The sequence below is a fragment of the Passer montanus genome, unplaced genomic scaffold, assembly GCF_014805655.1.
Source record: "Passer montanus isolate IOZ18808 unplaced genomic scaffold, ASM1480565v1 scaffold2, whole genome shotgun sequence".
NCBI classification, from domain to species: Eukaryota; Metazoa; Chordata; class Aves; order Passeriformes; family Passeridae; genus Passer; species Passer montanus.
Window position 1 is genome coordinate 8,628,128 of NW_024366591.1, and position 25,375 is coordinate 8,653,502.

The 25,375-nt window shown below is 41.4% G+C and overlaps 2 protein-coding genes across 8 annotated transcripts in view; one reads left to right on the forward strand and one right to left on the reverse strand.

Annotated features, from left to right (window-relative positions):
• The first annotated feature begins 334 nt into the window (after positions 1-334).
• Positions 335-23,381, forward strand: NTPCR (nucleoside-triphosphatase, cancer-related). 3 transcript variants are annotated; one of them, XM_039707243.1, is made up of 5 exons: positions 335-421; positions 2,844-3,006; positions 4,029-4,125; positions 6,836-7,045; positions 23,132-23,381. In XM_039707243.1, the coding sequence occupies exons 1-5, from the start codon at positions 388-390 to the stop codon at positions 23,138-23,140; spliced, it is 513 nt and encodes a 170-aa protein (XP_039563177.1). In that variant the 5' UTR covers positions 335-387; the 3' UTR covers positions 23,141-23,381. The 3 variants fall into 3 exon arrangements, with proteins under 3 accessions (XP_039563177.1, XP_039563176.1, XP_039563178.1); XM_039707242.1 differs by lacking the exon at positions 23,132-23,381 and adding an exon at positions 11,398-12,295; XM_039707244.1 differs by lacking the exons at positions 6,836-7,045; positions 23,132-23,381 and adding an exon at positions 11,398-12,295.
• PCNX2 (pecanex 2) overlaps positions 16,439-25,375 on the reverse strand; it is a 159,494-nt gene continuing 150,557 nt past the window's right edge. For 2 of the 5 annotated variants that reach the window (XM_039707238.1, XM_039707241.1), the window contains 2 exons: positions 22,499-22,947; positions 16,440-20,715 (listed from right to left, as the gene is read on the reverse strand). In XM_039707238.1, the coding sequence (XP_039563172.1) occupies positions 20,542-20,715; positions 22,499-22,947 (623 nt within the window). In that variant the 3' untranslated portion in view covers positions 16,440-20,541. Of the gene's footprint in view, positions 20,716-22,498; positions 22,948-25,375 lie in introns of those variants that run through there. The other 3 variants (XM_039707239.1, XM_039707237.1, XR_005627247.1) reach the window with 3 other exon arrangements.

A 25,375-nucleotide genomic window follows, 5' to 3' on the forward strand; every position in this document is an offset into this window, starting at 1 on the left:
TGGTCTAGTGGGAGGTGTGGGCAGGGAGGCTTGGGACTGATCTTTAAGGTTTATTCCCACACCTTAACATTCTATGGTCGCATTAAAATACTCAGACATGTGACAGGTTAAGCTAACTGGAAAAAGAAGACGCTAGTCCTCAACTAGGAAACTAATTGCCTTTCTTCCCCTCCTCCCTAACCCTAGACTGACACCATCCTTCGCGAAACACCCCAGCAGCACCCTCTGCCCACCCCGCCTCTGAGGTGGCCTCAGGCCGAGCAGGGCCCGTCCTGCCCGAGGCCTCGGGGGGCACCGCCCGCCTGGGGCGGAGCGGAACGGAGCGGGGCCGGGCTGGGGGCGGAGCGGAGCGCCGGGCGGAGGTGAGGGCGGAGGGGGGGGCGCGTCATGTCCAAGCACGTGTTTCTCACGGGACCCCCAGGTAATGGGGCGGGAGGAGACCGAGGAGCCGGGCAGTGGTGGTGGCGCTGGCGCGGCCGAGGGGATGGCCTAGGCTACGGACTGGCCTGGCCTGGCCCGGCCCTCCGCGGCACCGGCGGGGCTGTGAGGCGCTTAGAGCCGGGGGAAGGCGGCTGCTGCCAGGCCCAAGGGTCCGAGGATGCCCCGGGAGCGCCTCCAGCTGCAGCTGGGCCCGGCACCGGCCGAGGTTCCGCGGCTGCGGGCCCGGAGCCCCGCCCGCCCCCTCCTGTCGAGGTCAGAGCTGTGGCACTAATTAGTTTGTTCCTAACGAAGTGCCGCTTTACCTCTCCATCCAGTGCTCCAAGGCATGCACATTCCCCGGCGGTGCTGCTTTGTCCCTGGCTTCTGGCCAGGAGTTCAGTGTTGGGGGAAAAAACACCTCCTGCACAACTGATCCTGCTTCAGTATAAACTGCAGAGATTAATAATTTCTGAGAGCTCATCTTTCCTGTAACTTAATTGTAGTGATTTAGCACTTGCAGCCTCAGTGAAGTGCAGGTGCAGGTAATAATGGTGTCCCGGATGGGCAGGCCTTGACTGAAGCAGTGAAGTAGTTTGTCATGGTAATGGAATATGATTATTGTGGAGACTGAGTGGGGACATAGTATGAGGGTTAATCTCTACGGTTGATGAAGAAATTAATTAGTTATTATGATTGCAGAGCTTTCCTTTGTGTTGTGGGAGTAAAGCAGTGGGCCTAATTCTTTTTGTGAACGTCTTGCAGATGGCTGTCTTGACTGGAATTAATTTAAAATGCTGCAGTTGGGCTGACATAGGAATACATGCCACACATTTCACACTGGCTTTCCAACCTCTTGAATAAAGGAGGCTTTCAGGAGATGTAGAGGTTAGGGCTGCTTAGGTCTTATCTCTCTTCATTTACTTGAAACTGGATGTACTGTTTTGATTAGCTAAATGTCTAACTTCAAGCTTCCTTAAACTTAGTTTGAATCACTCTAGCTTGTTTGGCAGTTGACTGAATGAATGTAAAAAAACTAGAGCTAGCAAATCCACTTAGCAAAATTAGTATAAATTCACTTACAAGAGACGAGGCCTTGAAAAAATGTTAGATAACCGAGGGTGCCACATTTGTCTTTTTTTTGTTGTTCACCTGTCAGGAAGACGCCTTCTTCAAATTTGAAGAGTTTGCTTAGGCATTTGACTACATGCCTTTGAAGCCACAAAATATTTTGTCATTGGTATTGACTGTTAGGAAAGCAGTTCCTAAATCTGCTCAAAGTCTAATTTAGAAATTTTGTGTGTGCATGTTGAAATGATTTCTGTTATCATCTTTAGGCATCTCATGTTTGGTCTGTGTTCCTTATCTCCAGGAATTTGAAGGTTTATTCTGCAGGATTATTTTCTATCATCTGAATTTTTTAAAGCAGTGGTTAAAAATGAAGTGATAGCACTACATTTTGTGAGAGGCAATAAAGGTGAGTTTAAAAGGAGATCATTGAGGGATGTACTTGTACAATGGCAGAGGAGAAGAAGTGAAAGGATTTCTGGAACATGGCCAGTGTTCACATTGTAAAAGGTACATCAGACTGTGCAAGGAGATATTAGGTGGCAGGAGTTTTAAGGACCTGTCTTAGGGTAAAAAACTGAAATTATAGGGCCAGAAGATAATTCACGTCAAAAGGGACTTGAGGAAGTTTAAAGGAGTATCAGGTATCAGGCCAGACCATGTTGCCTCAGGTTTTATCCAGTCATCTCTTGAAAACATTGAAGTATGTGAAGGTGGCACAGCCTCCCTGGGCAATCTCAGTCATGGCTTCATTGGCCTCGCTATAAACAAGCTTTTCTCTGTATCTAGTCAAAATGTCTCTTGATTCAGTTACCAGAAGGAACAGTTTTCTGTTGTTGGGGCTTTGTAAGGACTTGGTATCTCAGGGACATTGAGTGCTTCTGATTTCTTGGACATCAGTGGAAGAAGTGTGTCCTTCATGCCAGTTAGGCATCTGATAATAGCAGTCAGCTTTGACCTTTTGATCTAAAAAGGGATGAACTTAGCTCTGATCTTAAAAGTAATGAATATCAGTGGTAGAAAGGGAAATTCAGTCAGTCTTCCAGCAAGCTTGGATATCAGTTTTGTGCCACCTGCCTTGTGGTAAGTTTTGTGGCCTGGTCATGCATCATTTAAGCTAACAAGTTCATTGGTAGCCTGGGATATTTGTACCATTCTGTTGTGAAACTTTACAGCATCAGTACAGGATGAATGTTAAAAAATACCTCTGTTCTACCACGTAGAAAAAGTAATTTGCAACCTTCAAAAGTAATCAATGTTCCTGCTGAACTGAATCATTACTGTGGCATTTAAAAAAATGGGCTTTTAGTGCAGAAGAAGATTAATGCTGTGTGCTTTTTTCCATTCTTTATTTTTAGGGGTTGGAAAGACTACTTTGATCCAGAAAGTCACTGAAGCTCTGAAATCCTCTGGCATTCCCATTGATGGATTTTACACACAGGAAGTTAGAGAAGGTGGAAGGAGAACAGGATTTGATGTTGTCACTCTGTCTGGAAACCGAGGACCTTTATCTAGAGTCAGGTACTGAAGTTTTAATAACTGTAAGCAGCTTATTGTTTTATGTGTCTGCTCCTGTCCTTTGGACTGGATGCATGTTAAATGCTCCTCCAGAAGGTGATTTCCAGCACACATGGCTTTCAGGATCAAGTTCTTTGCTTGGTTTTTGTTTCCTGGCTGATACCTATATTGTATATGTAGTCAGTGTCTGTTGCAGAGTGAAATATTGAAAATGTGCTGGGCAGGGGGGTTCTCCCTTACTAGCTATTTTACACCAGATAGAGGAAACACTACTGAGGCCAAGTCCCTTTGGGATGCAGTTAAGTAGCTTATTGTGGCCAGGGAGAAAGATTCTTATGTTTCCACTAGCTGATTTATGGTGACAGAAGTGGAAAATGAAAAGGGAAATTGCATGTAGCATTGTTTTAAAGAACATTTGACTGATCCACAAAAGTCGTCTGAATTTTAAGAAAAAAAAAGGTTTCAGAGCCCCAGAGTGCCTCACACTCTTTCCTGATTCACTAGACTTAAATTTTCATACTTAGTGCAAAACTTGGTCTATATCCAGTGTGACCTTGCACCTCATTCACTCTGCTAATAATGGAGGTGCACCTAGCACAGTGTGGTAGAGCACATGCAAAGCATTTTTCCCAGATTAAGTGTTTTGCAGTCCATACTGAGATGATACTGCTATGATGCTGTCTGAAGTGTCACATAACAAAATTCAAAGATCTAAACTGCAGACATGAGTTTTGATTTCAGTGTAAATATACCTGCTGACTTTTAAATGCCATTTTCCTTCTATACACTGTTGAAATTTGAGCTTCAAGTTGGGAAGGATGCATATGGAATATTTATTTTCTGACAGCAAGCTATCTGCAGTATGACTTACTGCACGGTTTAGAATTTCTTTCCCATCCTTCTTAGGAAGAATTAAGGGGATTTGATTTATTTGGATAACTTCTTATAAATTTGCTTGAAATGACTGCAGTGAATTCTCACTAAACTCAGAATTTGAAGGAATTGTGTATCTCTTTTTCTCCCAGTTCTGATTCTTCTGCTTCAAGACGGGAATACCGGGTTGGACAGTATGTTGTAGACCTTGTTTCATTTGAGCAGTTGGTTCTACCTATGCTGAGAAATGTGAGTATTCTATGAAAACTACTGATAAATGTATGCTTTGTGATAGTCAGTGTTATTGGAAGGCCCTTTTACACAGCTAGTTTTTGATACTAATTAATGGCCTGTTTCTTGGGTATTGCTAGTTCTGAAGTAAGTCACGGTCAGGAAGCTTGAGTGGCAAATCTGGCTTGTTCTCTTGTGATTATTGTGGTGTTGGAGAGATTGCAGTCCTGTCAGCCCGACCTCCTTGACCTGAAGAGACAGCAGGTAGGAAATTTCTTCCTATGTCACTGTCTCATGCTGGAAAGCAAACAAAATGCACAAGTGGCTTACCACAGAGAACTGGATGGAATCAGTGGGTCTAAGAAAAAGGCTTTTGCTGCTGCTCTTCTTTGCAGACTTTTTTCCCCCCCTCTTCCACTGATTCCCATCTTCTGAGAGTAGAAGCATTTTTTTCTTGAATGCAGTGGGTATTTTTGATTACTATTGTATAAATACGTGCAGACTGATAACACCAGCCTGATTATTTGGGATTTAGCCTGCTGCACAAGGAGTGTTCTGGCTGTGACAAGACTTCCCACACAATCTTTTTGCTATCCTTTTGCTAATATTCTGTTACTACCTTTTTTCTTCTCCTTCCTCTCTCTCACTCCAACCTTTCCCCTCTCCAAAATTAAACAAGAACATATTTGATTTCAGTGATAACATAGCATAAACAGTGTGCAGCAGCTGCTGAACTGTACTACTAAAAAATCCTGTTGTGATTTTTCTACACTGCCAAAGCTCAAGGGGACAAGGAAGAAGGGATTTTTTGGTGAACTTAAAACAAAAAGCCCAAAGATGTGCAAGGAGCAAAAATCAGATTGAGGATCTGATTCTTCTTTTTGTCAAAGAACATTAAAGTCTGAGAGTAGGAAAGCAAGGATGTTGGGACAAGGGAGAAGGGAGGTAATAAAAAAATGGGACAACTTTTATTTGTTAAATTTCAGTGTAACCATATATTTATGATAGGAGGTAAATAGTTATGATAGTTAGTAAATAGGAAGATAGTTTATTTAAAAATACTTTATTAGGCCAGTGCTCTACTTGGAATCCTTTTACCACTGCAATCCAGGAGAGATCTTCCTAGAAAAGTGTTAGCAGTGTTGAATTTTTCCATTACTTACATAGCTTTCTGCAAGTACAAGAAAGTGAAGAGAAGAACTGGGGCCAGCAGAGTCACACAGCATGTGCCCATGTTCATAGAAAGTGCTGTTTATCAGTTTTGTGGGAATGTGGTCACACATGAAGATGGCCCAAAATGGAAGAGGAGAGTGAGGAAGATGAGAGAACTGAAACAAGGAGAGACAAGTGAAGAACAGCATCATAGATACGTTCTGGTTTGATGAGAGAGCAGCACAGAATGGACACATGCCCATTTAGGCTTGAGGGCAGATTCAACTCTTAAGGCTTGTTTCACTCCAGTGAGAATGGGCTAGATCTTGCAGTGGAAGATCTCTCCGGTTCTGCAAACTTTTATCAGGCAGGGCAGATAGTTTTTTCTGGTTTTTTTTTTCAAAGCAAAATACTCGCTTCCTCAATATGTGACCTAGTGACTAGTATTGGCTTTTTGGCTCACTGATCTATGAAAGGATTTTTAGATAAAACAGCTATTCAGTAGGGACTTAGCTTGAAAGGATTTTAGGATGCATGTTATACAGTTCTTTCACTTTCCCAGAAGCAAATACTTTGCCTTCACAAGGGGATATGTTTCGATCTATTTTCTTTTTTTTTCTCTGTATTATATGGTTTGTATTGGTACATATTCATAGGTCTGTAATGGTTTTGAATTGAGTTGATTTTCTCCTCACTTCTACAAATAATGGAGTACGGTTCTCAGTCACTTTTACCAAAATAGAGTAGGCAGTGCAGCTGAAGAGTTCCTCTGCTTTGTGAGCTGCCTTTTCCTCGATAGCAATCACCCTTGTTTTCTCCTGGACTTCCCTGCTGCTCCAGCCACCTACAGCATGGCACTGCTTGGTACAGCATTCCCTTTATGGGAAAACCAGAAGCCTCAAATGTGGTTAACTGTTTCTCTCATACTATCCAGTGGCTAGGACTACAGAATAAGGTATATTTCAATATGTATCTGCTCTAATGTGAGAGAGGTTTGCAAATGGCTTGGTTATTATCCAGACAGCTTTTAAGACAGCCAGTACCTCTGAGTGAAATGCTCCATCATCCCAACTACAAGAGGAGAAACTCCAAAATCTAGATTTAATGGAAGTCTTCCTTTTTAGATATCTGTTTTGTGTGACTACTGATCACATAATTAAATGTAATCACTACATGCATAATTTAATGTGAAGAGTAAAGTTTTTAAAAATTGTGGACCCTCAGAATGATTGAGAGCTGCTTGTAGGCAAAGTGTAATTCTTAACTGTCAAGTAGCTCATATGGGACTAGTATGAGAATTCTGCTTTAAAAGAAATCTCATGTTAAGTATATTTCCTATTGTACTTTGTATTTATACTGTATTGTTGTTTCCATCCTTCCAAAAATCTGTCCTAAAAAAGAAATTACAGATTTGTGGGTTTGTCATTTACCAGCAGTAGCTTTGACTTCCCGCTCTCCCCAGGATTACAGTTGAGTTTGTTTCTTTTGAAGGTATTTCTTTTGTCAGCATAGAGATTATGTCTGTTGCTTGTTCTAAGTTTTGCTGTTTACAGTCTCTTGGTGCACTTTTCCACAGGTAAACCATGGTGGTGACAAAGAGAAAAGAATTTGTGTCATAGATGAGATTGGTAAAATGGAGCTCTTCAGCCAGGCTTTTATTCAAGCTGTTCGTCAAACGCTGGCTGGCTCAGGAACCGTGGTGCTTGGAACTATTCCAATACCTAAGGGAAAGCCACTGGATCTTGTTGAAGAAATAAGAAGTAGGAAAGATGTTAAAGTGTTCAATGTGAGTAACATTTAATATCCTTAAAGAGCCTTCTGTTCTAGGTTACTAGATTATATTTGGCTCTGTTTAAAAACTGTTACTGCCAATTGATAGCTGTGGGTAGCTTGCATGAAATAGGTTTTTTAGTTTCCATTTTATTCTTAATGGGCAGGTGTTCACCTTATTAAAAAAAATTCCATTTGGCCCTAACTGTAGTCATCTCACACAGCTGGCTTTGCTTGTGCGGGGCTGCAGAAGTAATGCTATAGTTATTTTAAAAGGTTTCCTTGCTGTAGTATTATTACTGTATAGGTATTCATTATTCCTAAGAGTTAAATCTTCTAAAGTACAGTCAGATTTTTAAGCTTTTTTGGTTTTTTTCCAGACTGGCTTGCAGAAATATTACCAGTAGTCATATTCAAGGAAAAAATAAAAGGAAAAAAGCAGCAGTGGAGTTTGCGGAGTGATTTATAGAAGAAAGGCAGTTGTAAATAGAGTGTACTTTCTCTGGAGTCAGTGAACCAGTTTTGGAATTCATTATGTTACTTTTACAGGCATAATTTTCATAATATGAGGGCCTCAGAGTAAATTTCTGATCAGTTACAGGGCAGTTCTCAAAAACTTACCACAGCAAAACTTAGCCTGTTCTAGGAGTGCATATGTGAGGTTTCCTTAGCATCAGTAAGTGTCCTCGATGCTTCACAAAAAACAAAGGCACCTCCCACTCCTTTGATTTATGTTGTTTTCTATTCAAAGCTGGCTTAAAAACTTGCAAAGTTTTCAAAGTTCTCAGCTTTACTTTAATTGAGGGTCCCATCGTCATCTTCAGTTTCTGTTTTTACCTTAAATGCTGATTTATTTAAATGCTAAAGCAACTGTAGGAGCAAAGATGAGAGATTATTCCTTTCTTTGCGTAAGCATTCAACTCTCTTCACTTCTTTCAGAGATAAACCCCCAGGTTTTTCTGCTACTGAGCTGATGTGTGTTTGTAGTCAGGCTGTTGAACAGAAATGCACATAAATGTAAATTTTGTATGAGTAGCTTTACAACCCTACTGGGGTAGGGTTGGGGAAGATGGGATGGAGAAGCCTTGCTGAAAGTACCAGTCACCATTCAATGCTTGGGCTGCAGTCATAGCAGGACACAGTGCGTGCATTTGGTCCTCTCATGAGAGGAAATAAGGCTAGAAGACAGCATTTGGCTTTTCAAGGAAGATTTGAGGCTTCTACTGTCTCTTTTTATCAGGTGCTATTCAGAGGACATGGGCTACTCAGCCCTGGGTTTTCAGCTGTATCAGTCGGCTGATAAATCTTTCTCTCAAGTACTGACTCCAGCCAGCAAAAGTCTTTCTGTAAATTTCAATGGAGCAGTGTTTTCTCTAGCTAAAAGATCTTTACTGAAACAATGACCCATCCTGTTCACACTGCTGAGATTAGGTGTGCAGGTTTCTTTAATTAAATAGATACCTCTGGTGAATCCATTAACCAAAAGCATGGATGTGAAATGTGTGACAGACTGCAGTCATTCCCAGGTGTCAGAGACCTGCTGAGCTGAAGTCTTGTACAGGAGAGCATCTGTCTCTCTTGCTCCAGTGTCACACTACATGCTCTTTCCCAGCTGGTTCAAATGTGTGCATGAGCAGGACCAGAACCTGCCCGTGGGGAGTCAGAGGTGTTAGTAGCTGAAGTGGATAGTGGGTCACCAGCTGTTTTCTTCAAGGGCTGTGGCATGGGGAAACCTGGAGTGCCCAAATAGCGCACAGTCAGTAATTTCTTACTAACTTGTATGGTGCCTGCAAGTGTACAGAAGTAGGTGGCTAACTTCCAAAAACATTCTGCCTGCTTTGTCGCTTAATATGGAGTTAGGCTGCATTCAAATAGCTCATCTCAGTTTTTTCATCCTGTTCCTAATGTCACAAGGACAGTTCTGGGGAGAGAACAGCTGTTTGGTGTTTTACAGTCCCTTCTGTTTTGAAAGCATATTTTGTTGGTGTAAGTGGGCCCAGATGCCCTAAAAGCAATTCAGCGTTTGGTCCCAAATGTTTAATTTATTATGTTTAGGGCACTTAGTGATAGGAGCTCTGATGTTTAACACATTTATTTGTATTGTTACCCAGTTCCATTTTGCTGAGAACTAAACTTTCCAGTGAAACTGCAGAGGCTCTTTTTGCACTGTCTGCGTCTGTGTAGTTTTGCAGAAATAGTAGCGTGAATAGGATCAGGTTATCCTTAGCAGCTGGCAGATACTAATTTTCTCCCATTTTCCCATCTATTAATTTTGCTTGCATGAAACCCATTAGTGAAGTATGGTTGCATATGCCTATTAAGAAAGAAAGTAGTTAAATGGATAGGGAGAAGAAAAGGTTCCATTTGAACAGATTGTATGCAAGTGGTTTCCTTCATGGTATTTTTAACAGTTAGAGGAAGAAAGCTTTTGTCCTCTGTAGTTGCCTGCTTGGAGTCTAGGTGGCAATTTCCTCCAAATTACATAAATGCTTAATATAAGCAGCATCTACAGTTATCTTCAACTCCTTTCTAAAAACATACCCATCTGTTTGTACATTCAGTACAGATACTGGGAGATTTGTTCACTCCGGGAAAGCTGCCTGCATTGAATGTCTCCAGATCTTAAGAGGAGACTTATATCTATCAAACAGCCTTTATAAAACAGTTGTGAAAATTTCCTAGCACTTGGAGCTTTCTCTCTGCTGCTCTCACTGGACTTCTGGCATATAAGTATGGAAAAAAGGATAGATAAAATGTAGTATTGTTTCTGTTGGCTGTGAGGGAGTGGGAAGAGCTATTAAATGTGCAGAAGGTCCTTTGAAAGTCAGAATAACAGTACACTTGCTGTGAGATTTAGTGGGGCTCATCAATACTGTGTATTGTTTACCTCGGGATCCCAATAGCCTTACTGAAGAGCATTCTTTGTTGTCTTGCTCTCTTTGTTTTTGTGGGGTTTTCTGTTTATCTTATAAAGCTTGGACTGATTCTCAGTAAAAACAGTGACATTTTCAGACAGATCTTCCTTTTTGTTACTCTCCCCGCCCTGTCCTTTTTTTTTTTCACTTTTTCATTAGTCCTATGTTGATCTGCTGTCTTGAATTCATTGGTAGGTGAAACCACTGGCTGTAGGTTTTACAGTGTTGGTTTACAGTACTTGGATAGGATGTGGGTGACTGGAAATAGTGGTAGCTCCTTGGGGTCAAATTCCTCAGATAGAACTGTCACCTATTTAACAACAACAATAATAATAATAGTAATACTTTCTCCTGTTCATTATTGACTGTAGTACTGGAAAGGATACAAACTCTTGGGTTCACATCCTAAATGCAGATACAGGGAGTGTAGTGGAACCTTGCTGGTAGAGAGTTTTATGCTGTGCATGGTGTTGTGTCTCTTTCCTCATGAAACAGCTTCTGTACAACTTTGTATGAGTGTCCTTACTTATTTTTTCTGCTCATGTGTCTTTGTCTGATTTCTTCCTGTCCTCTCTGCGGGGATCTGAACAATGGGGAAACTTTCTTAGACTTTTTAAAATGAAGCTTTTGCTGATGCTTCACGGTTGCTTGTTACCCCTTTACAACCCCAGTCACTTCCCCAGGTTTTGTTTGAGTGAGTAATGCATGGCACTATGGGTCACAGGGCTCTGGATCAGGACCCAGTCTGTCAGGAAGGAATAATTTACACACACACAGCCCCCAGCTCTGTGTCCCTGGCAGCTGAGCTGACTAGCAAGCACCAGCACTTGCTTGGCAGTTTACAGTCATCTGTATTCACATATGCTGGACTTAAAGCCCAGCATTCCCATGGGCTGGTCAGCCAAAGGCATCTCTCAGTGTGCTACAGAACAGCCCAGCTTTCTCAAATAGTTTTATTCCTTTTCCAAGGTGTTTCTTTCGTGTAGCAATAAGGTTTCTCAGAGTACAGAGTTATGCTGCTAAGACTGTTTTAATTTTTTTCCTTTGCAAGTGTTTTTCACTAGGTCTGTCATCTTAATAAATACATCCCTTTCAAGTAATGAAGGCATAAGTACTCCACTTTATATTAGGAAAGTTAAATTTGGTAGTTGAAAAGGATTTCTAGTAATGACAAAAGTACATGCTGGTTATTTGAGTGATTCTTGTTAGTTACTCAAGTCCTGAATAATACTGCAAAATACCACTGGCAATTAAATCAAAAGATCACTAAATATTCAATTGCGGCTTTTGTGGGTATAGCATACTGTGTTCTCAGTGGCAGGTGTTTGACACTCAACATTCCTGCACTGAAAAAGAAATGCATTGGAATTTCTGCTTTGATTTGTTTTTGAAGTAAACATTTGTATAGAAGCTATTCATGAAATTACATCCGTTTTAATTTCTCTTTCTCTAGGTTAGTAAGGAAAACAGAAACAGCATTTTGCAAGACATCTTGGCAGCTGTAGAATCCTGCAGAAAATGAAGACCTCTTCTGTCCTGTAAACACTAAAGCTTTCATTTCAACAAAACATTACAACATTTCATGGATGGTTTAGAGTCTGTCCTTCCTGCTTTTGCCCCCTCAAAGCTTTACTGGAGCCTTCAGCGTAAGCAGGGTAAAGCTGGTAATACTAAAATGGGATGGCAGGATTGTAATTTATTCAGTTCACTGAATTGGAAAAAAATGAACAGATGTGTAGCTAACATCCAGTTTTAATCTGGGTGTTTGGAAGTTAGATGGTCAACTCTGATCCGAGTTACCTCATGTGAAAACAACTAACTGTAAAATCTGCTTGATATCTTAGTCTTTCTGAGCATGTTCAGATCAATTCAATATCTGCCTACAGATTAATTCAATATCTGCAACGTAGCCCTGGTGCAACAGAACAGAACCCTGTCCAAAACGTAGATGAGTCCTGCCTGGTTTATGCAGGAGTGTAGCTGTTGGTGACCCAGCTTAGGTGTATTCAGGTGTGTTTTAGCACGGGTGCTGACAAATCAGCAGGTAGAGGGAATAAGCAGTTGTGCTCTCTCCTCCTACCCCCAGGCAGCCCTGTCTGCAGTTGCAGTATAATCAGGGTTATCCAGAGTTTCAAGGAAACTTCCTGTAGTCACAAGTGACATTTACAGAATTCTGGTTTTGGAGGGAAAATAGCCAAATCTACCCTCTCTTACTAATTGATAAGAGGACTGCATTTTGTATTAATTTTCAGTTTTCTGGTGGTAATTCTGTCCCACACCCCCTTACAAATAATATATAAAAAAATCTTCAAGTCCATGAAGTTAATAAAATCTTGTGTTTTTCATGCTGAGTTGAAGTCATGATTGACTTAATACTGCATTTGTCTGTATTAATTTTACAATCTGTTATGTTTATTGATACTTATGTTTGAGTTTTTCTGCCTTATTCAATTCTGTACATGCTTAATGGTGAAATAAGAAGTATTTGAGAGTATTAGACAATGTGTTTCCCTGCAAGGAATGCAAATGTGTTCAGCAAAACTGCTGCCAGTTAATCAGTTTTGCATGTTTGAAAACAGAATTCCCTCCCAGGTAGACACTGTTCATTGTAAAATTTATGGTCATCTCTAGCTGAAGAAAGTTGTTAAAAATTCAGTTGTTTCTTACCTTTTTCTGTTCAGTTCAATGACTGTTAATTTGAGCAAACTATTTAAAGGCATCTTCAAGTATAATTTTATTGATTTATTTCTGTAAAACTGACACCCAGAGTTGTATGGGGCTGGATGGGGACAGGTATTTTTATACACACCCTGCGAAATGTCCTTTTTCTTTCCTGTATGCAGAACAAGGGTCTGGTACAAGCACTGCACCTCCAGAGGTGGTAGGAAGTGCATGCCATGTTAAATGATGGCGTGGGCTCACTCCCTCACTGCCTTGTTAGGACTACCTGTCTGCCCAAATCCATTCAGATGGTAGTACTGTCTTCACCATATTTGGGGAAAAATAAAACTCCTCTTAGGGTCTCCACTTGGCAATGTGTAGTTTGTGGCTGCTATTTGCAAAATCAGGTTGTGCTGTAAAGACACACTAATCCCTTAATTACTTCAGGCATTGTACTCAGACAAAATACTTTTTCAGATGTGGAGGACTTGGGACCAAAGTACCCTTGTCAGGGTTGTGTGCCATAGGTTTTTGAACAGAAACCTCTCTTCACCTAAGTGTCGGATGCCCTCCTGCTTCAATGTTAAGTCTCTTAAGCTTTAAAGTATGCTACAAAAGAATAGTTCTTTCAATGATTAAAGACTTACCCAAAATCTAGCACATTTTTAGTGGGACTGCTGTTGAGTCTTAAATGAGGAGTGACCTTTAAAGCTAAATAAAAAATTGAGAGATTTGACATTTCTCTGGCAGAGGCCGAAGAGGCGAGTTCTGTTAGGAGTCAGTCTTCTGAGTTCCGGTTCAGTCAGTATTGCTGAGAGATCACTTAAAGTGGTGTTTATTCCCCATAAAAGTAGATATATTGCCCTGCATGTAGCGCCATGATGCCTGCTGTAGTCCTGTCATTTAGTACAGTGGGAAGGAAAAAAACCCCAAACAATTACAAGAAGAAGTTTGGGAAACTTTTGACCAGTGCCTATGGTACTTTTAGTCCATTGTCTCATGGTTTTGTACTGAGGCTAGCTTGTCACTAGAACATACACATGGATTTTTCCTTCTGTGGAACTCCGAGTGAAATAGCAGCCTTTTTAAACTAATGCATATTTTTGCTACTGACATCAGTGTATCTTATTTTCTGCTACCTATATCAAGATTGGTGAGTGTCATTAATTTGTTGTCATTTCTTTAAGCCAATTTTCTCTCTGAGCTATAGTGCTTTTCAAGAGAAAATAAAGAGAGTTTCTGTGATCTGTGTTTAGCAGGAGAATGTAGGTGACCTTAACAGTCATGTCTGGCCTTTAAATCTCAGGTGGTCCTGAAGATAGAATTTTCCTGTTTCAAATATACATAGAGTGAGTGAGAAAATTGTATTTCCACCTGCATGTAAGTTTTTATGACAACCTGTGTTTACTTTAAAGGTAAAATTTTATTGTCTGGTCTTGGCACTAGTAAAATACTTTGAAGGCCTTGAGAGCACTGTAACAGCAAACAAAGCATTCACAATTCCCCTGATGGGCTGATTTTATTGATAACACACATTTGGTGAAAAGCACCTCTGATGTACCAGCTACATTCCAGATGACACCATTAGTGCACCTGCAGGTTTTAATTGGTGTAAAAAAGGGGTGAATGTGAGGTACCAATTACTGTCTTGAAGCCTGAGAATCAAGGATGTTTTTGGCACAAGTCTTGTAATTCCAGCATAAAATTGCACACAGCATGGAATAAACAGGGCCTACATTATTTATCATGCATTAGGCAATTTTTGACTTGTAAAACTGAGTGAGAGAGGTGAATCTTTGATACCGGACCTACTGCAAAGTTAATTATAAGTAATATGTCTGTGTTGCAGATTTAAGGATGTACAAGCACTAGTGAAACATGGTAATTAAGTACCAGCTCCTAATCCTGGTAGTAATCTAAATATGGCAATAATTGGGTATTTTTAAAAAATGCATTGAAGAGAAGATGATTATCACATGCTGGAGAATCTCACTGGTATTTCTAATCTTCTATAATGAGCTGCACAGAATTCAGCTAATCTTTAACTTAAATTTTCCAGTAAGAGAAGAGCCATCAGTTGGTGGGCTGGAGGCAAATGCATTTCTTGCCTTATTCTAATAAGCAGTTTTTATAAAAAGCTGTGAATGACATCACAGAGTGTCCTAAGAACTTAATAGTGTCAGAATGTCATTCATAGATATTATCTAGTCGTCAAGTCAAGGGAAAAAGATTCACACTGGTAAGTCTCTTTCATTGAGATTTGTTTTCAGTCAAGTGAGTACTAAGATTTGGAATGAGGTGAGACTTTTCAAGAACTTCAGTTCCTCACAGAGAAGTTGCATGACACTACAAAATGGAGGGAACAGCCAGCACCTGTGGTTTTTATTTTTGGATGAACCGAAATGTGCTTGGCAGACTACGTCCATTACAGGTTCCTACTTGCTTGCTGTGGTGGGAAACAGCTGGGCTGAAGGTCAGGCTGGGGCTTGCCAGTGTTCCTGGTGGATGTGAGCAGTTCATCACCCTGTGCTTAGCTTTAGTAAAAAGTTAATGAAAGTCTTTTTGCCAGATCTTCAGGCCATCTTTCACCATTATGAGTGTAGCAACTGGCATTTACTATATGATGTAAACAAGAATCTATTTGGGAAAGGAAATTCTAGGGAAACAAAATGTGAGGAAGGTAAGTATCCCGTGCTCAGTGCAAAGGCTGAAGTACTGTGTTTATGTTTGTTTTACCATATACTCATTATCCCTCCCGTAACCTGCTGTATTGTTCGTGTCCCTCTCTGGTTGCTGAGGCAGTGTGAAATAAAATCACTCTTAGTGTTTGTTTTCAGCAGTGATGTTATCTGAGGTTAAGCTGGTGGGAGGCAGAAAAGGCCTCCATCTCTTTATCCCTTCTGACTTTTCTATGAAAGAACTGCATGTACAAATGGTCTTGTGGACTGAGCACTAGATTTCCTCGAAGGATGCATTCAGCTTGCTAACAAGATGGGAATGTCGCTATTTTCCTGTTGTAGAAACAGAAACATTCTGGACTGGCTGAGTGAGGTAAGTGGCCTCTGCAGCTCTGGAAAAATCAAGCATATCACCTGATGCAAAAAACCCTGGTGGAACTCTTGGTAAAAGATCCTTACATGATGGTGGCAGCATCTTTCCTGTATCACAGTTGTAGCAAGAGATCAGACATGTAGGCAAACTGTTAAGCCTGAGCAACTTTAGGGCCAAGTTTTAACAGTGTTCAGCATTGTGAAACCCATCAGCAGGATCACAGATTACATAAAAGCAATGCAAATTGCATTTGCTTTTCTTTTAAAGGCTGAAACTTGCTCCAAAAATGGTGTATTTCCATCTTGCATCTCTGAGGCACATTGTGTGTAAGGTTAGGTATCAAGCTGTTTTTCAGGAGTAGAAGTGTCACTCAAAGCCTTCATGTGTATGTAGGCACTGGAATTGAGAACTCAGGTGCCTTTTGGTATTATGCAGAGCTGTTTGGAGCAGCTTATTGTTCAAATTAGGCTTTGTGTAAAGGTTAGGTTCCTATTCCATCTTTCACCATTATGAGTGTAGCAACTGGCATTTACTATATGATGTAAACAAGAATCTATTTGGGAAAGGAAATTCTAGGGAAACAAAATGTGAGGAAGGTAAGTATCCCGTGCTCAGTGCAAAGGCTGAAGTACTGTGTTTATGTTTGTTTTACCATATACTCATTATCCGTCCCGTAACCTGTTGTATTGTTCGTGTCCCTCTCTGGTTGCTGAGGCAGTGTGAAATAAAATCACTCTTAGTGTTTTCAGCAGTCATGTTATCTGAGGTTAAGCTGGTGGGAGGCAGAAAAGGCCTCCATCTCTTCATCCCTTCTGACTTTTCTATGAAAGAACTGCATGTACAAATGGTCTTGTGGACTGAGCACTAGATTTCCTCGAAGGATGCATTCAGCTTGCTAACAAGATGGGAATGTCGCTATTTTCCTGTTGTAGAAACAGAAACATTCTGGACTGGCTGAGTGAGGTAAGTGGCCTCTGCAGCTCTGGAAAAATCAAGCATATCACCTGATGCAAAAAACCCTGGTGGAACTCTTGGTAAAAGATCCTTACATGGTGGTGGCAGCATCTTTGCTGCATCACAGCTGTAGCAAGAGATCAGACATGTAGGCAAACTGTTAAGCCTGAGCAACTTTAGGGCCAAGTTTTAACAGTGTTCAGCATTGTGAAACACATCAGCAGGATCACAGATTACATAAAAGCAATGCAAATTGCATTTGCTTTTCTTTTAAAGGCTGAAACTTGCTCCAAAAATGGTGTATTTCCATCTTGCATCTCTGAGGCACATTGTGTGTAAGGTTAGGTATCAAGCTGTTTTTCAGGAGTAGAAGTGTCACTCAAAGCCTTCATGTGTATGTAGGCACTGGAATTGAGAACTCAGGTGCCTTTTGGTATTATGCAGAGCTGTTTGGAGCAGCTTATTGTTCAAATTAGGCTTTGTGTAAAGGTTAGGTTCCTATTTATTAGCTTGGTGTGCATCAGAGCCCTTGAATGCACCTTCTGTCCCAATCAAGAGTTCACTGGGTGTATGTCTACCTCATGCAAAAATGGGGGAGTCTAAGATGTGTTTAATCAATACAACCTCATGCCTAGTTGCAGGTTTTATTCCTAACCATTATGTCAGATTATTCTGTAGGATTGTCTCATATTTAAAACTGATGCTTATAGCAGTAGTCTTACTACTATAACAGCAGACTATCTCCAAAAATACAGAGAAACATAACATGGGAGAGTTTGTACTCAATTTGATTCTTTTTTTCCTATGTTACACTTGCTTGTTAGTGGTCACTCTCGGGTTTTTTCAACCCACTATGCTACAATAGCAACTTTAAGGCAAAATAAAAACTATGTAAGACGTGGCTACAAAAAAGGAATGGATTTTTAACTCTTGCCTTGACTCCTGTTTTGCCGTGCTTGCTCGCTGTGACTCCACAGAGGTGTTAGAACCTGCCCTTTTTGGCAGCCACCTTGTGCAGCAAGAATCTGGACTTTATGGCATAACTGCTGTCCCCAAGGACTTATGCTCCAGGGGACAGTGGGAAGTCAGGAACTGTGAGGCAGCTGCATTTTTTTTTAGGATGCAGTACCAGAGGTTGTGGGGTCTTGCGAAGGTGCTGTCACTGGGCCTCAACCCACGCTAAGTAAATAGTACTTTCAGCAGTGGTTGGTGCTGAAGGAATTTGAGCAGTCATTCCCCAATCTGGTTTAGTATGCTTGAGTTGGATACACAGAATAATTTAGGTTGATTGGGACTACCAGAATTACTTGTTTTTGATGGAAATTGGTTCAAAATCAAAGATGTGAAAATTGCAGGCCTAAGTGATGCTAGGTGAATGTGGGAAAGTTTTCAGTGCTTTTGAGACACCTGTTTGCCCTACCTCCATGCAGGAAGACAAAGCAGTGATGGTTTATCCTGTGGACTGCCATGCAAAAGCCCCCAAAGTGGAAATAGGGCTGGTGGCTGTTAGTAGGAGCCTACTTCAATAACCTCCATCCTTCATTTGTAATTAAGCACTTCATGAACAGTGTGGTGGTGTTATGAATAAAAAGTTATCTATTTTTTTTAAGGTTGCAGAGTTAAAACAAGTTGGACCAGTTGCTGTTAAGTTAGCTTCATTGTTAAAGAGTTCTTCTTCAATTACCTGTTAATGGTTGGTGATTAACCATTGTCCCCCCGATGCTTGCCAGGGAATGACACCGGGACCCTGCAGGTACCAGGAGACTGGGAGTGGCATCAGAGCTAGTATGCAGATGAGAAATGCATTGCACCAAATTTTGCAGTTTTCCAGGAACTCCCCTAAAATCAACAAGCCAACATAGAACTAGGGGACCTAGGTGATGTCTAAGGATGGGAGCGTAGTCCAGTGCCTGCTTGGATCCTTTTTGCTTCTCACCCTAACCTCAAAAGATGTTGACTAGAAAGAGAACCCGAGGTGTTGGACAAAAAGGTGGAATCTCCTAATTTCTCATGAGGACGGAATCTCGAGCTCTACCTTCAGACCAGAGGACAAAGCTGCATCACCCTCCTCCTCCGTGCCATGCCTGGGAGCAGCGGCGGCGTGGGCGCGACCCGTCGATTTCTCCCCACCTGAGCTGATTCTTCTTAATAAAGGCATTTAAAAGGAGAAAGATCTCCTGCCCATTTATTTCAGTGGGATAGGAGTTATCATCAGCCAGTCAGAAGGGAGCAGCTGAATTCAGTTTCCTCTTCCACATATCACCTGGATGCTAGAGGAGACATTAGTAGGGCCTGAAGTGCACTGATGACCATGTGTCTAGAGGGCTGTATGTGCATACTCTGCTTTTGTCTTTGTGAACATGAGCAGAATTTTTCCTTGATTGTGCTAAGCTTTATTAATAATCAACTCATCAAGATCTGAAGTGAAGTAAAAAAGAATGGGTTTCTTAATTTAGTAAGGCAGAAAGCAAGTGAAAACAATTGCAAACAGAAGACCCAGAAACAGCTGCCACACAAAATACTTGGATCATTTTATTTTCACTCAGTCTTAGTTCTACTCAGATCTGAAGTGTGGCACAGTAGGAAGCTCAGAATGCAACTGAGTATTGCCTAAGAGTAATGAGACTTAGCTACAGCATCTCTTGTTAAATCTTGTTAATTGGGACAAGACAGCCTGGCTGCACATCATTGTGTTGAGATTTAGAAACAATCTATGGTAGTTACAGTAAAGAGGAACAGCAAGACACTGATAGCTGCAATTTTTTTTTTAATTGAAAAAAAACCACATGTGTGTTTGTTTAGACTCTGTAGTAGAGGAAGGATTTGTTGTAGCTTTTTGGGTTTCGAAGTAGTCATGCATTCCTGTAAATTGGTGTTTTTCAAACCATGTGAAGGCATAGCCTCCCTTTTTGTATCATCTGTCTTTATTGGCAGCAGCTCAGTTTTCTCTGGGGGAGGGAAGTCAGAAGGCTTTGTAATTACTGGCTACAAGTGTTTATGGACAGTGAGCTGTGTCCAGCAATTAAAGGTATTTAGCTGTTCCCTTCCTAACATAAACACTTCCAGACAGTAATTACAGCCTGCTTTGTCCTTGAGGAGGATTCCCCATGGCCCTTTTGCGACTCCTAAGGGTACTGTTGCTTAGAATTTGAGAAACACTGCTGTAAACCAAACAGGAGCACAAGATAATACCTAATTTATGCAAAGCTGCTTTGCAGATAAGGTGCACCATATACTCTGAAGACTTTCCATGCACTGGATACTTTCTCTTCTTACACTTTTGTTAATTGGTGTAGTGTGGCTCGTTCACACAATATTTCAGTATGGCTGCATGCAGTATATCAGTCTGAGAGGCTGTGTCGCTATTCAGCATTAGCACCCGCATAATACATCAAAGAAAAATGAGATTTGCTGTTGGAAAAAAAAAAATCAGATTTAGCTCTAATGTTACAGGACACTGTACTGTCCTTTTATGTATTCATTGCTTCTGTTCTTAGTTGCCTCTTGCTATATGTTATATACCAAATTTCAATTAGTTTGCATGCAATCAGCTGTTTAGTTATGGCAGGAAAGAGATGTTTTTTGTGTGCTTTTCACTGAGTTGTATTAATATTTCCTACTGTATTTGTTTGTGATTCTAACCATTCCAGGGGAAGGAACGTTAAACAGGTTGTATTCATTGTTCTAGGATTTACAAGAACCTGAGATGAAGTGGCACTGTGTGTTTTTTAGGATATTTTCCAACCCTACCCATTCCAAGGCCATTAGCTGAAGAACATCTGTCCTGTAATATTCTTATGTGGAAGTTAGAAAAATAAACATTTGAAGGTTGCTTATTACATCGGAAAGAACCTAAACCCATGCGCATCTTCCTGACCTAACTCTGTATTTAATGCTAAGAAGCGCGTGGCCCTTGTGCTAGGAATGCTCCTTACTGCTCCTCAGACAGGCTCTGCTGAGAAGCGGTGTCTTCCAGGGCCATGTCTTCTTGGCTGGCCCTCCTGCACTCCAGGTTCCGACTCATGAATAGTGCATGGGCCGGACCCGCCTCCCGCTGGGGTCTTGTTTCTGTAGTATCTGTTGCCTCACAGGTCTCAGTGACTTGCTGGAAAGTAAGAAAGAAAAAGTCAACTAGTTTAGGAAATTTCTAAGTAACACTTCAGCTATTTTTTGAAGTGACGGGTGAAAAAAGCTTAAAAATTGACGTAGGGATGTCATTCTGTGAAACTCCATGGGATTCTTAACATGCATTATTCACAAGGGAGTTCTGAAGAGGTACTTGTCACACTTTGTGTAACGCATAAATTTGGAAGGAAAAGCTGAACCAGGAGCTGGAGGTTTAGTACCACAGATGTACATGTATAGAGAACTGTAAAAGAATTTGGATTGAAAAGGACTTCTGGAGGTCATCCAGTCCAAACTGCTGCTTCAAGCAGGGCTGACTTCGAAGTTGTTAAATTGGGTTGCTCTGGAGCTTGCTTTATACACCAGATTTTAAATCCAACTTACAAAGAAACCTTTTCATCAAAACTGGAATGCAATTATCAGTCTGAAAACGTTAAGCACAGTGCCACCCCACTGCAAGGAGTCCATTAGGATAAAAGCATTCCAGAACTTTGCTGTGTGAACATTGAAATGAAACGCTTCCTCTTTACCACTTTCAATCAAATGGGCACCTGGACTCTGAGCAGTCACTTTGGTCAGGATTCACCTCATCTAAACTTCACCATGTGGTCTTGCTGTGTCATTTAGGCTACCAATGGTTGGCAGAGATACAAGTCTCCCAGGGGAGAATTTCCTCATAATAGCTCCAAGGATGAAGTGGATGCAGGTCTCTTCACTGAAAACAGAAGCCTCAACAACAACCTACTGAGACACCATGCCCAAATTTTAGATAGCTTAAAGCTTGACCAGGTGAATCCTACCATTAGTACTCAGTACCACATAGTGGCTGAGTTCTTGCAAATTAGGTCATAAACCCTTGAGAGTTGGAATTGTGCCTTCTCATTGGATATATTCAGCTGTATGTGTAGAAATATTAATACTTGTTACTGTATCAAAGCAGGATGGGACCAAGATAAGTAACATTTAGCTGACTCCTGTTGAAGTTCGTGGTGAAACTCTAGGGAACTGTACCACACGTGGTATTTTTGGGTTGAGAGCAAAATACACAGAGGCCAAGGAGCTTTTCACACTTGAGGTTTGGAGAACTCTTTGGAAACTAGGGAAGTTATACACAGTTCAGGAGCACAGTAACAGAAAAGTGCTTGGGACTTCATAACCTGAAGCTGTAATTGGACAATTAACCTCAATATGCAGATGGACCAAAAACTTGTAAAAGCATGAAACCTTGTGACTGGTCATCCATTTTGGGTTCATCTTGGGTGTAGCCCTGGCGAGGGTCTTGTACTGGCCAAGGTGTATCCTTTAAGGCTTTTTAATAAATACCTACTTTATTCTTTTAACGCTGTCTAATGTCTGTTCTAGGTCAGCCTCTCAAGGCACCACTGCATAGGACTTAAAGCAGGCAAGGAAGGAGCTATTTAGTCTGCAGTGATTGTACTCATCACCTGGGCTGCAGAAACTGAAGTCCCTGGTTTGAGTGAAAGGAAAAGCAACTTTGCCCCAGTTTGCAATTTCAGGCATGTGCATAACAGTCCCCCTATCAGTTACTCACAAACTATCTCACAGACACCCTAATACTAAAGAGTCTCATTGTGATGTACCAAAATCCCCAAAAAATACCAAAATCCCAACACGGTTTTGGAAAAAACTGTCTCTGACCACTGAGAAAGAAGAAAGCCAGTGGTGCTGAGAACAGCTAAGAGCCAGACAGGCAAGCAGAGTGGGACTCACACTCTGTAGTGCTGTTTGAGCTTCAGCCTTACCCGAGCTGCCTGGCTTGCTGCTCTGGCAGATGGCCCCATGGCGATGTTCATGCTGCTGGATGACTGTGTGTCACTCGTGTTGCCTCCGTCTGCAGCCGAGAGCCCAGAAATCACTAAAGCACTTGAGAAACTTCTCTTGCCGAACAGCAGGCTGAGAGTTGAGCTGGTGGAGGAGGCCAGGCTGGACCTGAGCATTGCTGCAGCTCGGTCCTGCACAGTCAGCTGGCCAGCAACAGGAACAGCAGGGGACTGAGAAAACACAGATGTTGCAGAGTTGTGGAATGATAGCTGACTACTAGAAAGCCTTTGGGCAATTTCGTGGGCAGATGTAGACGTTTGGATGAAAGGCTGCCGGCTTTCTACAATTGGTCCAGAGTGACTTGAAGCAGGGGGCCTTTGGTTTAAAGCAGTGTGTGCCTGGACAGACTGACTCCTGGGTTTTCTCCTGCCTTCAAAAGAAAGATTAATATATTAAAGCAGGTGGCATTCTGATGAACTCCATGCTATTGACAGTGTCCCATGTGTACATATTACTGTTGGCATAGTACCACTGGTTTTATTAGCATAAGAACTCCAAGAAAAGCAAAAGTAACAAACTCTTAAACCTATGAATCTTTCTGTTTTCCACTACAGGTGTTCTGAATTTTGGTCAAAATAGCTCTGGAGGTTGTGCACTGAGTCAAAAGACAGAGAAATGAGAAGAGACCCCAAGCAAAGGACTCTAATCACAGGCTCACAGCTGTTCTGCTACGTACAGTTTAATCAGCCCAGTGAATGATTGAGCATAGTGTTGCTGTAACTCTGCTCCCCTTTGACAACCACACTAATGGAATGTTGAATATCCACCTTAAATGGCTTGGTACAATTAAAGGCAACAATAAAACAAAAAACCTCTATGCTAAAACAATGGCACATTTAAAAGAATTATTCCTGCATATGGGGAGAGAGAATTTGAAAATTCAGCCAAGTGGAAGAATACAGCATTCAAGCCACAAGACAGTTTTTAAGACTAACAGTAAACTCTGAGTTCCTGGAGAGACATTTACAGTATACCACAGTCTTGAAAAAATGTGAATGCTTTTATGCTTTTATGTAGGATACACTATTAGAGGTCTGAATGAGACCCACATAAGACTCTTGTCCCTTTCTGGGAAGCATTTCAATGCAGCCACCACTGGACACAGGAAGTAGATTAGATAAACTATTCTGACATGCCTAGACAAATCCGTCCTGTACAAGTACATCCCCATATTTAACATTTATACCAATACTTTCTGTCATTCAAGCAAACTATTTCTGTATTTCTCATGCTTATGTATTTGAACAGCCATAGAATGAAAAATCAATCATGAAATACTGGCCAGTGAACTCACCAGAGGCCAGCTTGTACTCAGGCATTCTGCCATGGGTCGGTGTGTGCCACAGGCCCCAGCAGAGTTCACTGTTTCTGTAGACAGGCTATAACCCAGGCATACACAGCAAATAACCAGACACAAAAGTGCCTGCTTGGGTTTTTTTGCTCTCTAGGAAACTCCAAACATTAACACAAGCTGGCATTTTGGTTTCCTAGCTGTAGCTGTAGGGTGGGGAGTTGATGCCAGGAAATCTGTTGAGAGCCATCAACACAGAAACAAGTTTTTCTGGCAGGCATTTCCAGGCTGTTGGTATTTTTTTCTCTTTTTGCTTTGGTTTTCCCCAATACCTGAACTCCTCCAAATACTGAAATTTTGCTGGCATAAAGGAATATAAATCTCACACTGTCTTCTAAAAACATGACTGCTGAATTCATACAGGTTCCAGCAATGCAGAATTTCATATCCAAGCCATTTACATCATATGGCTGAAACATGATGTTTTACATCCACAGACCTGCTTTTCAGAGGCTGGTATCATTATTCCCATTTTTCAAATGCTGAAGCAGAGAATTTAGGTAACTTGGCATAAAGTCAGATGAGCAGAGCTGGGCTACTACCTAACTGGAGCTCACTAAAAACTAGTTGGTTTGGCAAGTGTTGGACACTTTCACACCTCATTTACAATGTATCTTTAGCTCCACTTTTATACTCCAAACAATAAAAAAATAATTTTCCTAACTAATAAGAGCCTCAAGATCTCTGCTGGAGAATGATGGGACAGACACACGTGGCTCTTGGAAGCTCCTGGACAACGCTCTCAGACACAGGATGTGATTCTTGGGGTGGTCCTTGCAGAGCCGGGAGTTAGACTTCGATGGTCCTTGTAGGTCCCCTCCAACTCAGGATATTCTGTGATTCCATGGCCCCTGTGTGCTGCTCTGCCAGTGTCCTCTGTCCTTCATGGGCTGTGAGGGGTGCCAGGCCTGCCTGCCATGTCCACAGCTGTGCGCACGTTTGGCCTCCGCAGGGATTCGGGTTCGACAAACCCTGGGGTTCTGCTTAAGTGCTTTGCTTTCTACATCTGATGGTTATTTCAAGAGGTTGCCTTTCTTAAATAAAAAGAAAGGACTGGAATTAAGAACAGAGGGGCTGTGGTGTGTTATTTTGCACCGTGGCTAACGTGGCCAAACATCTGTGATTTAAATCGTGAAGCTGACCCCTGTCCAAAAGTATTCTATATTCATCCCAAGCACGGTGGCTGGAGCATTGGGCAGGAGACCACCCACATCTATGCCTAAAAAACTCTGTCCCTGAAAACACTTAGAAAAACAAAGGCTGTTCTGTAAACTGCATAATGAAATAAGGAAACTTTGGGGGAGAGCCCCACATGTTTCCAGTGCTCCTGATTTTGGTTGCACTTTAATATAGGGCTTTCATTGCATTTTGCACTCAGTGGTACCAGGCTGCAAAACACAGTATGAAATATTAAGAAGTTAAATGCACTTGATGCACAGATTATGAA

Coding starts and splice junctions, on each gene's coding strand:
- NTPCR (XM_039707242.1), top strand. CDS start 388: ATGTCCAAGCACGTGTTTCTCACGGGACCCCCAG. Junction 422..2,843: donor GTTTCTCACGGGACCCCCAG/GTAATGGGGCGG, acceptor CTTTATTTTTAG/GGGTTGGAAAGACTACTTTG. Junction 3,007..4,028: donor GGACCTTTATCTAGAGTCAG/GTACTGAAGTTT, acceptor TTTTTCTCCCAG/TTCTGATTCTTCTGCTTCAA.